At 38.5% G+C, this 14,891-nt stretch overlaps 1 protein-coding gene across 1 annotated transcript; it reads left to right on the top strand.

Annotated features, from left to right (window-relative positions):
- Window positions 1-554: 554 nt before the first annotated feature.
- LOC308088876 (putative nuclease HARBI1) lies at window positions 555-3,451 on the top strand (the record flags this gene model as incomplete). The annotated part of the gene is made up of 2 exons (XM_080433461.1): window positions 555-567; window positions 2,553-3,451. 2 exons carry the CDS (start codon window positions 555-557, stop codon window positions 3,449-3,451), a joined length of 912 nt encoding a protein of 303 aa, XP_080289587.1.
- Between the last annotated feature and the right edge of the window lie 11,440 nt (window positions 3,452-14,891).

The following is a 14,891-nucleotide window of genomic DNA, read 5'->3' as shown; positions in this document are numbered from 1 at the left end:
ATCATCCATTGAGGTAAGTTAACGATAAGTTTACTTTGGCTGCGTCCGAAATCCCCTACTCATCCCCTACTCCCTACTCCCTATATGGTGATCCAGAAGTAGTTGACTATAGTAGTGAACTCATCAGCACATTTCGGACACTACTCCCTATATGGGGATCCAGAAGTAGTTGACTATAGTAGTGAGCACATTTCGGACACTACTCCCTATATGGGGATCCAGAAGTAGTTGACTATAGTAGTGAACTCATCGGACACTACTCGGGTCGCCGTCTATTGCGTCATCGCTGTCGCACAATTAAAGGGATATTTCACTTTCAAATAAAATACATATTAAAAATAAATATTTTTAAAAAATGAAAAAAGTTATGGCAAAATCACGGCCCCCTCACACATTGGTAGGACACTCTAATGCGTGAGGGGGCCGTGATTTTTCCATTACTTTTTTCATTTATTTTTAATATATTTTTTAAATGTTTATATTATTTGAAAGTGAAATATCCCTTTAAAACGCCGATCGGATGGCTGTTGGAGCAATGAATAATTAACTCCCCAATGATTCTGGATTGTGAATAACATACCAACATGATGCAATGTTATTATGAGAAATACATAATTATGAGGGTTTCATTTATCACAATCACAATAAAATAATGTTATATAAATAGAATGTTTTTTTGTATTCGTGGATGAATGAAGGAAAGAATGAATGAATGAATAAATAGGTTAATACAAATATGTTCATGCCACAATTCACATTCAATAGGTTATTCTTGCAAATTTCAATAGCATATAGTATAATTATTGTAAATAAATAAACAAATGAATATAATAAAATGTTATAATTTGTTTTATATATATAAATATATATGCATTTATTTGCTTTATTTGTTTTATATATATATATATATATATATATATATATATATATATATATAAAGCAAATAAATGCACATATATTTTCGCGCGACTATCATTTGTTTTGAGATCCGTATCGCCTCGACCGCTCGAGGCTGTGGAAGGTTGGGAAGAAAAGAGAGGGAAAAACAAAAGTCACAAAAGCATCTTTTGTCTTCAAAGCCTTTTAAGCCATTTAATAATTTGTTCTACTTCTCCGGTGACAAGGCATTGGAAAATGGCACCAAATAGGCCTGTAAATTTTTGTGTGTTTGTTTTTGCTATTATACAATTACTTGTGATGAAACGGAGAAACAGAATTCGAAGACAGAGGACACTGAGAAGTGCAGCACTTGCTGCACTGGGAAGACGTGACATTGTGAGTAAAAAGTAATTCTCAATATGAACAAAATACTGTCATAGTAGCCAGTTACACCCTCTCCTGGGCAAATTAAACATGGCACACGCAGTGGTGTAAAGCAGTGGTTCTCAACCCGTGGGTTGGGACCCCAGGGAGGGTCAAAAGTAATCAACAAACTACTGTATAGGCCTACTATAAAAACTGACCAAAACCTTGACCAAATTGTGAAATCATATAAGAAAGTGGCAAAACAATGAAAATAACCGATCTACAAGCTCACAACACATGCTGTGAGCTTGTAGATCTGCTATTTTCACAATATCTATCTGTTGAGGCATCTAAATCGAATGCCTCAACTCCTACATTCCAAGTGCTTATCAGGGTTCAAATATGATTATTTTTGGGGGGGCCCGGGTTGAAAAGGTTGAGAACCACTGTTATAAAGTAACTAAGTACATTTTGCAGGATTATGCAAAGGCTAAAATGTAATTTAGATATCATGTTATGTAGACAGATGCCAGATCATTGTTGTATAGTGTGTATAGTTTCAAGGTAGGCTGATGATAGGTTCTTGGTTTACGTATGTATTAGTTATTATTAGATTATTGGTTTACTATGTATTTACTATGTATTACTTTATTATTAGATGAATATTTTTATGCATTTGATGTATTATGTGAATGATGATGTATTATGATGTATTATACTGCAAGTCGCTCTGCATTAAGAGCGTTTGCTAAAATGCCTAAACTGTAAACTCAAGTACTGTACTTAAGTACATTTTGATGCCAATACTTATGTACTTTTACTCAAGTAACTGTTTATTTCTAGACTTTTACTTGTAACAGAGTATTTCTATATTGCAGTATTGTTACTTTTACTTTAGTAAAGAATTTGAGCACTTTTTCCACCACTGGGCTCTAGTTAGTTTTGAGTGACATAACCTAGTAAACTATTACAGGTGAAACAAGCCCAAATAAGCAACTACACTTTAGAAAGAAGCCCATATAAGCAACTACACTTTATAAGCAACTACTTTGGATTGTAGTATAACTTTGTTTAGACACATACTTAATTTCAGGACCCCATGTTAACAGACTATCTTTATTTATCATTATTATTTATTTACTATTATATCTCTATTTATTTTCAGAGTGAACGCCCAGATCAGTACTGCGTTGTGAACCGCCATGTTCCAGTGTTGAAACTGTACTTTAGCCAGAGGGACCTACGTCCAGACTTCCGTCTTTCCCGACGCTCAATAGGCATTCTTGTGCGAACCCTCCAATCTCCAGTTGACCCCGGCTGGGGTCATGACCTAGAGGTTCTGGTGTTCCTGTTTTGGCTGGCAAGTGCAACCTCCTACCGTGTGGTCTCTAGAGCGTTTGACATCCCACGCTCCACGGTGCATGACATCGTCCATAGAGTTGCAAACCAGGTCATCAGGATCAAAAACAGGGTCATCTTTTTTCCACCCCCTGATGAAATCCCAGTAACTGGATTGGGGTTTGGGAATCGTGCTGGAAACACAGCATTCAACAGAGTTGTGGGCAGCATTGATGGCTGTCATGTCAGAATAAAGCCCCCTCTCAAAGATGGCCAGTGTTATTTTAACAGAAAGCTATACCATTCGATCCAGATGCAGGCAGTGTGTAACAGTGAGTGCATCTTTCAGGACATATTCGTTGGATACCCAGGCTCAGTCCATGATTCTCGGGTGTTGAAAAACTCCCCAATGTATGTCCAAAGACTGTACCCACCTGAGGGCTACTGCATCCTAGGGGATGGTGGCTATCCCTGCCTGTCTGACCCAATTGCACTGATCACACCCTACAGAGAGCCACTGAGGAACCCAATGGAACGCAGGTTCAACAGGCACCATGCAAGGGCCCGTTCTGTCATTGAACGGGCCTTTGGCATCCTGAAAACCAGGTGGCGTTCCCTCTTTTTCAAGGCCCTGGAAGTGCACCCTTTTTTTGCGGTGAAGGTCATTGCCTGCTGTGCCATTTTGCACAACTTTTGTCTCAAAGCTGGAGATACCCTTGAGCCTGAGGAAGAGGAAGAGGAGCCAAATGAGGGTGGTCAGCACCCACAGGACCAGCAGGATGGGGAACAGCTGCGTGGCCGCATTGCTGCAGCCCTCTCAGTCCCAGCCAACCCTCCTGAAGCCCTGAATGAACATGATTATGTTTAAACACTTGAACCACTGGGAAGACTAGGCAAAATCAGCAAATCTACAAGCTCACAACGCTTCACTATAGTGTTGAGCTTTGAGCTTTTGTTTTGATGTAGACGAAAAGAAAAAAGCTCAATATAGCAAGTGCAGCACTAATCAGTTCCCCATCTTCTAATTCTGTTTCTGTCATTTAATGTAATGTCATTGTAAAAAAAAAGAAAAAAAAGGAACATGACTGACAGGCCTATTGGGTGGCATTTTGAATGAGGTAGTTACAGACCTAATGTAAATAGCCATATTTATATCGTCATTAATTTATTCATCATTTATTTATAATATGGCATATATATAAATAATATAGTAACAATGATTATTGAAATATATAGTATTCCTAATATGTAACATGTAAATAGTTGTAGAAATAGTCATAGCATAGTGTGAGTAATGAGTTCATATGAGAAATGTTCATCCAGTTTAGAAAACATTTATTTTGAGAATAAAAATTAAATGATTTCAAATGTTCTTTGGTTTTCAATGTACCAACATGAAATTTGCATGTAACAACATGAATAGAACTTTTACCCCTTACCAGGTAAATTGTGTAAAAAAAAAACAATATAAAAATTGGGCTCTCTAACAAGAGAGTAACAACCCAAAAAAACTAACATTGTGCTACATTTTGGCCACAAGTAGTGCAAGATAGAAACAAAAAACAAAACAAAAACTTTAACTGCCATAGAAAGTGCAATGTTCCGAGTCACATTTTGGACCTGAGTCACTAAACCAGGGTTCAACCCATTAAAACGGGGAACGCACCTGTGCAACCTCTTTTATACTTTAAAACAAAATAGCTGAAATAGCCAGATCTTGGAGATCTGCTATTTTTTTTTTATCGTGAACATTTTTTGCAAAACTTTGAATATATATATATTTTTTCAGAAGCAAACATTTGAGTTACAAATGTTCGCTTTAAAAAAAAAATATTCAAAGATTTGCACAAAATATTCATGATTTTTTCAAAAATAGCAGATCTACTAGCTCATAGCGCAGCACCGAGTGCCGCGCTATGAGCTTGTATATCTGCTATTTTTGAATAACCAAAGTATAAGATTTGTACATTTTTTCCACTATTTGCATATAACGCATCTGTGTAACCACTTTAACCATTCTTTTATACTTAAGAATAAAATAGCTGATATACAAGCTCATAGTGCAGCACTCTGTGCCGCGCTATGAGCTTGTAGATCTGCTATATTTTTTTAAATCGTGAACATTTTGTGCAAATCTTTGAATATATATATTTTTTCAAGCAAACATTTCTCAAATCTTTGCTTCTGGGGGTCCCTGGAATAAAATATTTTGAGGTGGGGGTCCGGCCAAATATATATATAATAAAATAAAAAAAACGTCAACACCCGAGAATCATGGACTGAGCCTGGGTATCCAACGAATATGTCCAGAAACGTGCACTCACTGTCACACACTGCCTGCATCTGATCGAATGGTATAGCTTTCTGTTAAAATAACACTGGCCATCTTAGCTAACATTTGAGTTACAAATGTTCGCTTTAAAAAATATATGTATTCAAAGATTTGCACAATATTCATGTTTTTTTCAAAAATAGCAGATCTACAAGCTCATAGCGCAGCACCGAGTGCCACACTATGAGCTTGTAGATCTGCTATTTTTGAATAACCAAAGTATAAGATTTTACATTTTTTTCCACTATTCACATTTAACACATTTGTGTAACACTTTAAATCATTCTTTTAAACTTTGGCTACTCAAAAAATAGCAGATATACAAGGGTGCCGCGCTATGAGCTTGTAGATCTGCTATCTTTTTTAAATCGTGAACATTTTGTGCAAATGTTTGAATATATATATTTTTTAAGCAAACATTTTTAACTAAAATCTTTGCTTCTGGGGGTCCCTGGAATAAAATAGGTGGGGGTCCGGCCAAATACATACATATTTTAAAAAAATATATTTTTACATTTGTAGACTCCCAGAAGCAAACATTTGAGTTACAAATATGTGTTCAAAGATTTGCACAAAATAGCAGATCTACAAGCTCATAGCGCAGCACCAAGTGTCGTGCTATGAGCTTGTACATCTGCTACTTTTGAATAGACAAAGTATAAGATAATGGTTAAAATAAAAAATGACAGATTGACAGACACTTATTTTACATTTTTTCCACAATTTTCTCGAGGAGATTGAGCATTCTCTCCTCCCTTGCCTCTTCTCTTTTAGCCCTCTCCTCTTCTCTCTCCTCTGCCCTCTCCAGTAGCTCCAACACCCCATCACGGCGCTTCTTAGCTGGCACTGGACTCTCTGTGGACCCTGATGGCACTGAATCAGGGGAGGCTTTAGATGATGATGATGCAGAGTCTGAGCTGGGAGGGTTCTCTGCCCATGAAGTGGCGATAAGCAAGGGTGGTGTGATGGAGGGCTTGCCACCTATCGCCTCCTCCATGGGCTCGTACCATTTCCAGTTCGCTGCGGTCTTCTCCCCTGATTCAGTGCCACTCCCTGATGGTGGCTTCTTGACTTCCTGCACACATTGCAATGTATTTGTAGAGCAAAATTAATGTAATGTTCATTTCAAATGCTGAATACAGCAAAAAAAAAACTCAAACTGACATTTCATCCATGCTTACATTAGGGTTATTAAATACAATGAATCCAAACCTTGTAGGTCTTCTTGAGGTTCTCCCATTTCCTGGCAGCTCGGGCAGGGGACACCACACCTGTTAGCCCCAGCTCTCTCAACACAAGTCTACAAAATGTAATAAGTTATTAGACATAAGACAAAAACAAAATTGAAAGACAACATCCTAGCCAAAACATAAGTGTAATTTTACTTTTATTGCTGTTATGAATACACACATCAAAAGCAGTGTGTGAAGTAACTAAGTACATTTACTCAAGTACTGTACTTCAGTACACTTGAGGATTTTTTACTTTACTGGAGTATTTCCCATTTCCAATACTTTTACTTCTACTCCACTACATCTCAGAGGCAAATATTGTACTTTTACATACATACAAAACATACATTAACCACTTCAGCCCTATATACATTTCGGCCATTTGAAATATAGTCGAGTGAGCTTCTAGATCTGCTATTTATACATATTTATGCAATAGTTATACATATTGCTTGCAGATCTACAAGCTCACAATGTGAGCTTGTAGATCTGCTATTTTCATGAGATATTTATACAATATACATATACACATATTTATTGTAGATCTATAAGCTCACAATGTGAGCTTGTAGATCTGCTATTTTCAATAGATATTTATACATTTGAAAACTTGAAATGGTACAGTCTATATAATGAGTACTTTTACTACTTTATGTACATGTTGATGCCAATACTTTTGTACTTTTACTCAAGTACATTTTGAACTCTGAACTACTACTTGTAACAGAGTATTTCTACATTGCAGTATTGATACTTTTACTTAAGTAAAGCAATTTAGTACTTTTTCCACCACTGATCAAAATAAGATATTCCTTCACAAGAATTTGATGTACTCACTCCCATCCAGCTGTGGAGGTGTTCCGAAGTCCTGTGAACAGGTTGTCATTCTCCCCCCTCAGTTGAATGAACCTCCTCACATCTTCATCAAGCCCTGAAGAGACAATTGATATTTATAATTTAGCCCATGTAGTTTTAAGTTAACGGAGCGCGTTACTGTACCGAAGATGGCTATTGTTAGCAAGCATGTTAACCAAAGCTGTGTCGCTTACATTGAGCTAAGTGGTCGCTAGCTGTGTTTTGTACCGTATAATGGTCTAATGCATACATTACACAATGCAATATTTATTACACGTCAACAACAAACCGAAAGTTACACAGAAAAATACTTACATTTGTACGTGTTATTTTCCTTTGCGGGCGGCTCCGGTCGGTCCATCTTGGCTGCGTCCGAATTCAAAAGTTTGCCCCACCGTCCAGCGTGTTGTTTACACCGTCGTGGTAGCTAGTGCGTTTGCTGACTTCTGCCTCAGCTGTTTTTAAGTGCAGTGCGCGTGCGCGTGCGTGTGCGCGTGCAAGCAGGAGGCAGCGCAATGCATTGTGGGTTGGAAGCGCTTCTGTAGTGACCATCGCATGTTCCCTACTTTCCCCGATGCATTGTGGGATACTTGAGTCCACTACCTTAGGGTACAATAATGCTCACTATACATTCGGACACTAATACAAAATGGCGGAACCCCCACATAGTGGACTATATAGGGCATAGGGGCTGAATTCGGACGCAGCCTTTGCGTTTGCGATGTGCTGCGTTACGAAGAACAATGCACGAATGGCAGGCGGACCTTGCAGGTTTAAATACCCTCACTTATTGGTAGAAGGGGTGGAGTTCAGGGTGGAGAGCGATTAGTTACCATGGTATCGGTGCCACTGTGAGTGGCACGATCGGTTACCATGGCGGATAAGTCGAGGGAGGAGTTGACTCTGTTACCATGGTGATCGATCAAGCTTGTAACCTAGAGAGTGAGCTAGGAATGGAAATAGATCATGGGAGTAGAGTGAGGGGCAAGGTTAGTAACAATCTCATTATTTGAAGGCGTAGTCTTCCTCCTGAACATACATTGTACCAACTCCATTTAATGATTCAGGTTTTCGTTTGAAATATATCTGTACTTATGGCTAGAATTAAAATGGCCGCGTTTCCCAAAGAGATGCTGCGCAGGTCCTACGACGGGTCTTACGTGTGTCCACACAGGCTGCGCAGTACCTTAGCAGGCACGTAAGATTTCAGGTCATGCGTAGCCTACGCAGCTTGCGTAAGAGCCTCCTACAGAGCTGGGACTGGGCGAAACCTACGCTCTACCCTCATTAGAAGCAGCTGGTTGTGCCCTACGTGCTATCTAAACTGGCTTCAGGAAACACCATCGTCGTAGGTTTCCAGGTCCACGGCGTTACGTGTCTGCTAAAACTACATTCGGGCAACAGCATGCACGTATCCTACTCCTCCTACTCCTGGGAGTTGTTGTAGCCCTGAGTGCTGTCCTACGCAGCAGTTTGTTACGAGCGCCCTGGGGCGCTCGTAACACCCATCGTAGCGAAATAGATCTATGAAAAGACCAACCGACCACACACACACACACATATAATTATATTATATATATATATATATATATATATATATATATATATATATATATAAATTACGGCCGGGCCGGTGCGTAACGTGCGATGCCTACCCAAAAAAACAGACATACAAGCTGTCAACGCACTGCGACATGCCGTGTGGATAGCTTGCAGATCTGTTCTTTTGGGTAGGGCGAGCGGCTGCACTGCCTCGTCCTCTATGCATGAACCCGAAGTTTACAAATTATACTCTCACGGATGATCTGATCATCTGATAAAAAAAAAAAATATTAAGCACATGCCAAGTTAACTAAAGGTATATAAATGATGCTGAGCTAAACATGTGTGGGGTGGGGCATACACATGATCATAATAATATTGGTTCCCACTCATTGGGGTGTTTTTTTGTCACTGTAGATTTGCGCATAAGTGAAATTTCTCCTCTGCATTTATAAAACTAAAACAAAAAAAACTCAAGAACTCAAACATCAAACGCAGAAGAGATGTTTGAGATGTTTGAGAGATGACAATTAACCAAGAATTTTCTTGAACGAAACAGTAGTAAACACAAGAGGGCCTATACAACAAAGCAACACATGCACAACACTACAATACAATACTCTAACACTGAAACTGTGACTAACAAACAGGAAACTACAGACTCATGATCCAGCAAAAGTACACACACAAGAACACAGTCTTTATTCTGTTGTTAAGCTGTGACGTTGCGCCCCGTCAGAACAACTTCCGGGTCCAAGTGTGTGTTTTGCTTATCGCTTTCCTGGCAACGACAACGAGAAGAGGAAACCGTTATTATATAGGCTATAAATAAAAGAATATAAAAAATAATATTATAATGTTAATAATAATAATACATACGTATATAGATATATATTAGCCTACTTTTTACTGTCTATGATATTAGCATTAAGACCCTTATTAACCCTCAATGGTTCTATTCTGAAAAAGGAGGTTATTGTAAAAAGATTTACGGGTTCCGACATTTGTTTGTTTGTTTGTTTACAATGAAGAGTGGACGGCGCTTGGTGCCTCTTGGACCCGGAAGTGACATTGGACGACAAGAAGACGTCAGACTTAAAAACCCAATAGTCTCAGGAGCTCATCACCCAAACAGGCTCAGCTGGTCCTCACAGGTGACGGCACCAAGGGCAATCAGACTGCCTCAGGGAGAGGGGAGAGGACATTGGCTGAGGCCTCAGAGGAAATATAGGAGCAGGGCATGGATGGGAAGGGCAGGGGCAAAACAGGGACAAGATTCTTTAAAAAATACATGATGAATTGACCATATAAGCCCTAATAGTGAAAATCTACAAGCTCACAGCCTTGTCGATCTGCTATTTTCACAATTTCTGAGGAGGTTGGAAATATAATGTCATATAATGTCTTCATTCAGTCTGTTAATCAGACATTCATGGAAACGGATCTCACCTACTGCTCAGACAAATGAAGAGTGATCATTTGTTTATCATTTATTTATCATTTATTTATTTGCTATAGTATGATATTTTTTGCTGTTTTATGATGACATGCTATTATGATCTTTGTTGATGATGAGTTCTCAACTGATTGAAAAACGGTCTTAAAGGAATAGTTCACCCAAGAAATGACTTTTGTTGTATCATTCACCTACCCTTTGATGTTTTTGACCCACAGAGAATTTTTGTTTGTAAAACATTCCTTAATGGTAAATCCACAATCGAAAAAAAAAAATGAATGGAATCAATCAGAGACAGAAATTTGCGAGAGAAAAACGATGTAAAAAATCCGTCCATTAAAAAAAATAAACAACTCCGGTTGTACTTCAAAGCCTATTCTACCACAATCCGTTGAGACCAGTTAAAAAAGATCACCATAGACTAAGAAAACGACATTTAAAACACTTCCGGTCAAAACAAACACATGCACGCAAAGGGAGCGAGCTTCTCCAAGCGCGTGGGTTTCAGTCAGGCTCGTCCGTCGGATTTATGTCCCGCCTCCCAGCTCGTTCATTGGCCAGAAGTTTTGCTGTCACTCAAAAAACACTACCGGATACACCAGTGGCACGTTGATGACGCAGCAGGCAACAGCTGACTGTGTGTAAACCAAGCCCCCAGAGTTGCTGAGAAACATTGAAGCTGCCACCCCAGTGGCCAAAGCTGGAACTGCAGGCGGGGAGAAATACATGCACGCGCAAAACATGCTGAGAGATATTTATATATATAGATATAAATATGTAAACATATTATACATAAACACATATGCATTTAGTTATACATAGGCATCTCGAGTGTATTTAATAAATATATCACGTTCAATCCTTGACACACGGGCTGCCGTAGAACGCAAAAAGGACACTAGTGCGCATGCTCATAACTCTATGGATGTACAAAATCAAACCAATAATTCTACTTCCGGCAGGTTTCCGGGTGCTTCAAAACGCCACTGAGCACATTCATTGAAATGATAGCTGGGGGCGGGGCAATCCGCCCTCTAGTTATATTATACCTCTATGGTGTAAACACGTAGCACGTTGATGACGCAGCAGGCAGCAGCTGGGTAAACAAACACAGTGGAGCTGGAGCGAGCAGGAGCCAGAAGAAGGTCTCATCTTTGAATGACTTTTGAATAAACTTTGAAAAGAATTGACAGATAAGCAATTTAAAGAAAACAAAACATGACTGACTACGAGAGAGAAGAAATGCGGCGTTTTTTCGCGGAACCGTATTTGTACGAGCCGGAGTACACCGATGAGGAATTGCAACAGATGGATGCTGATAGAGAAGAGGCAGCTCGTCGAGCAGAAACAGAAGTGGAGGAGAGAGATAGGACCTTGGATACAGACTGGTGTAAATGTGATGGATGTCAGGTCATGGCAACACGGCAAGAGTGCCGTTGTTGTACAGAGACTGACCATTTCATGATACTGTTGGAAAATGGCTTGACTCCATACCACTGTGTGGTAGAGCATCCTGAATTTCCTCCACTAATCACCCGAGGTGTTCTCAATATGGTTTTCCACATGCCAAAAATCAACTGGAAGCTGCGACCATTACCAGCTGGAGAAAACGGAACGTTGTCAATAGAGTAAGTGTGTTTACGTTCTTGTAGCTGTCTTTGTGTTTTGATAAAGACCAGTTGTGTAAAGTAACCAAGTACATTTACTCAAGACAAGTACTGTACTTAGTAAAGATTTGAGGTATTTTTTACTTTACAAGAGTATTTCCAGTACTTTTACTTCTACTCCACTACATCTCAGAGGCAAATATTGTACTTTTACTCCACTACAATTATTTAAAAACTTTAGTTACTAGTTACTTTGCACATATGCATTATTATATTTTAAAACATACAACAACCACTTTACCCATTTTATACATAGGCTATTTGAAAATAGCTGATCTACAAGCTCACAATGCGTCGCTGTGAGCTTGTAGATCTGCTATTTTCAAACATTTTAGTACCTTCACTTTTGGTACTTTGAGTATATTTTCATGCCAATACTTTTGTACTTTTACTTAAACATTTTTAACACAGGCCTTTAATATTGTGGCATTGCTACTTTTACTGAAGTAAAATATCTGAGTACTTCTTCCACCACTGGTAAAGATCTAGCCCGCTTTGGGACTAACACTTACTTCTTTTTTGTTTTAAGCAGTGGATCTCAAACTTTTTCATTTCAAAGACCCAACTTTCAGATGGGGTTCTGTGGACAAAATGTATATAACTTTGGGGGCCCTTGACATGAAAAGGTGAGAACCACTGCCCTATGGAACTGATGAACACAGTTGTGTATGTTCTTCTTTTACAGCCAGTGTCGTTTGGTTTCCTACCGGGTGGTGCTGGAGTGGGCCCTGAGAGGAGAACGACTCGGGCGAGGACACAGGAAGGTGTTGCCGGCCTGTGTCGTGAATGCCATCAGAGAGAAATACCCATCTGAAAGCGGCCTTTATGTTGGATACAAGGAGGAAGACGATCCTTTTGGATTTGATGAATACTAGGCCAGATGTTCTAAGTCTTGTTTTCTGACCCAACAGCAGTGATGGTGGGTTAGCACCTTGAAAAAAACCAATACATTTATCCTTCCTGTAAAATCAGTTTTGTTTTTGGAAGAAAAGGCCTGTGAATTGAATTTGTGTTTCTTATATGCATTTATTTACTATACATAATATTCTTATTCAATGCTGCCAATGTATGCTTTATCCTTAGTATGTGTGGGGTCAACATAAGACAAAAAATCCCATCTGAAAACGGCCTTTACTGTATGGTGGATACAAGGAGGAAGATGATCCTTTTGGATTTGAATACTAGGCCAGATGTTCTAAGTCTTTTTTTCTGACCCAAAAGCAGTGATGGTGGGTTAGCATCTTGAAAAAAAACCAATACATTTATCCTTCCTGTAAAATCAGTTTTGTTTTTGGAAGAAAAGGCCTGTGAATTGAATTTGTGTTTCTTATATGCATTTATTTACTATACATAATATTCTTATTCAATGCTGCCAATGTATGCTTTATCCTTAGTATGTGTGGGGTCAACATAAGACAAAAATTCCCATCTGAAAACGGCCTTTACAGTATGGTGGATACAAGGAGGAAGATGATCCTTTTGGATTTGAATACTAGGCCAGATGTTCTAAGTCTTTTTTTCTGACCCAAAAGCAGTGATGGTGGGTTAGCATCTTGAAAAAAACCCAATACATTTATCCTTCCTGTAAAATCAGTTTTGTTTTTGGAAGAAAAGGCCTGTGAATTAAATTTGTGTTTCTTATATGCATTCATTTACTATACATTTACTATATCATTTACTATACATAATATTCTTATTCAATGCTGCCAATGTATGCTTTATCCTTAGTATGTGTGGGGTCAACATAAGACAAAAATTCCCATCTGAAAACGGCCTTTACAGTATGGTGGATACAAGGAGGAAGATGATCCTTTTGGATTTGAATACTAGGCCAGATGTTCTAAGTCTTTTTTTCTGACCCAAAAGCAGTGATGGTGGGTTAGCATCTTGAAAAAAAACCAATACATTTATCCTTCCTGTAAAATCAGTTTTGTTTTTGGAAGAAAAGGCCTGTGAATTAAATTTGTGTTTCTTATATGCATTCATTTACTATACATAATATTCTTATACTATGCCAATGTATGCTTTACCCTTAGAAATTACACCATAGTACGTGTGGGGTCAACAAATTGTCGCCTATAAAATGTGGTCCTTGTATAAACATTTGAGAACCCCTAAAATAGCTAGTTCACACCAGTCATTATTTACAATGATACAATATTTTACACATCTGAATGACTATCACACTGGGTAACTATGTTTACATTGAAGTCTATTAAAGTAACATCAAAATACTCCAAGCTTGTTTCACATGGGGTTGTTTATTGATGTTTAAATGCCCAAATCAATCATCTTTTAGACTTCACTATGTCCATAACAAGAACAGGTTACTGGAATCAAACACAGGTATGGTGTGTTTAGTGAGCCTTTCTATCTGTAATGAAGGACATACATCATCTTACAAATCGTGAAACATGTTCAAAAGAGTCTGGGTCAGGTTTGGGTATTGGGGCAATGTTTGATGGTAGGGGAGGAGCCTCTACATGTGAATTGTGGTCTTTAAACTTGACACCGGTGTCCTGACGTCTCTCCATGAGCAGTTCAATCAAGTGTGTCCTGAATCTCTGGGTTGTCCGTAGATATATTGGCTTGCGAACCCAGTGTTTTGTGATTTTGGAAAACACTATATTCGTCCGTGGTTTACCTGAAAATGTTAGATGTTAAGAATTAGTAAATAATCTCCTGTACAAAATCATAAACTAATTCTGATAACAATGAATTACAAGGGCTGCTGGAATTTGTTGCTTTGATACGTCAGGGGTAAAGTCCTTATTTATCTTCTGAAGGGCTGACTGGATAGGTAAAATATTCTTAACCCATTGAGACCGGGAACGCATCTGTGTAACCACTTAAACCACTATTTTATACTTTGGCTATTAAAAGATAGCAGATATACAAGCTCATAGTGCGGCACTCGGTGCCGCGCTATGAGCTTGTAGATCTGCTATTTTTGGAATAGCCAAAGAAATCTATAAAAATGACACTGATGCGTTCCCGGTCTTAATGGGTTAATCATAAATGTAAAATGTAAGGTATGCACCGTATTAGTAAAATAGTCACACTGACCCTGACAAAGTGCATCACAACAGTGTAAATACATTGCCATGTAAAATATTATTTTAATTCTGCACAAACCCTACAGCGTGACAGATGAGATGGAATATATTATACATTATTTTGAAATCATTCAAAATAATGAATCATTAATTCGAATTAACTTTAAT

Source organism: Gymnoscopelus braueri (assembly GCF_963280865.1).
Source record: "Gymnoscopelus braueri genome assembly, chromosome: 7".
NCBI lineage: Eukaryota > Metazoa > Chordata > Actinopteri > Myctophiformes > Myctophidae > Gymnoscopelus > Gymnoscopelus braueri.
This window is presented reverse-complemented; position numbering and strand designations above follow the sequence as displayed.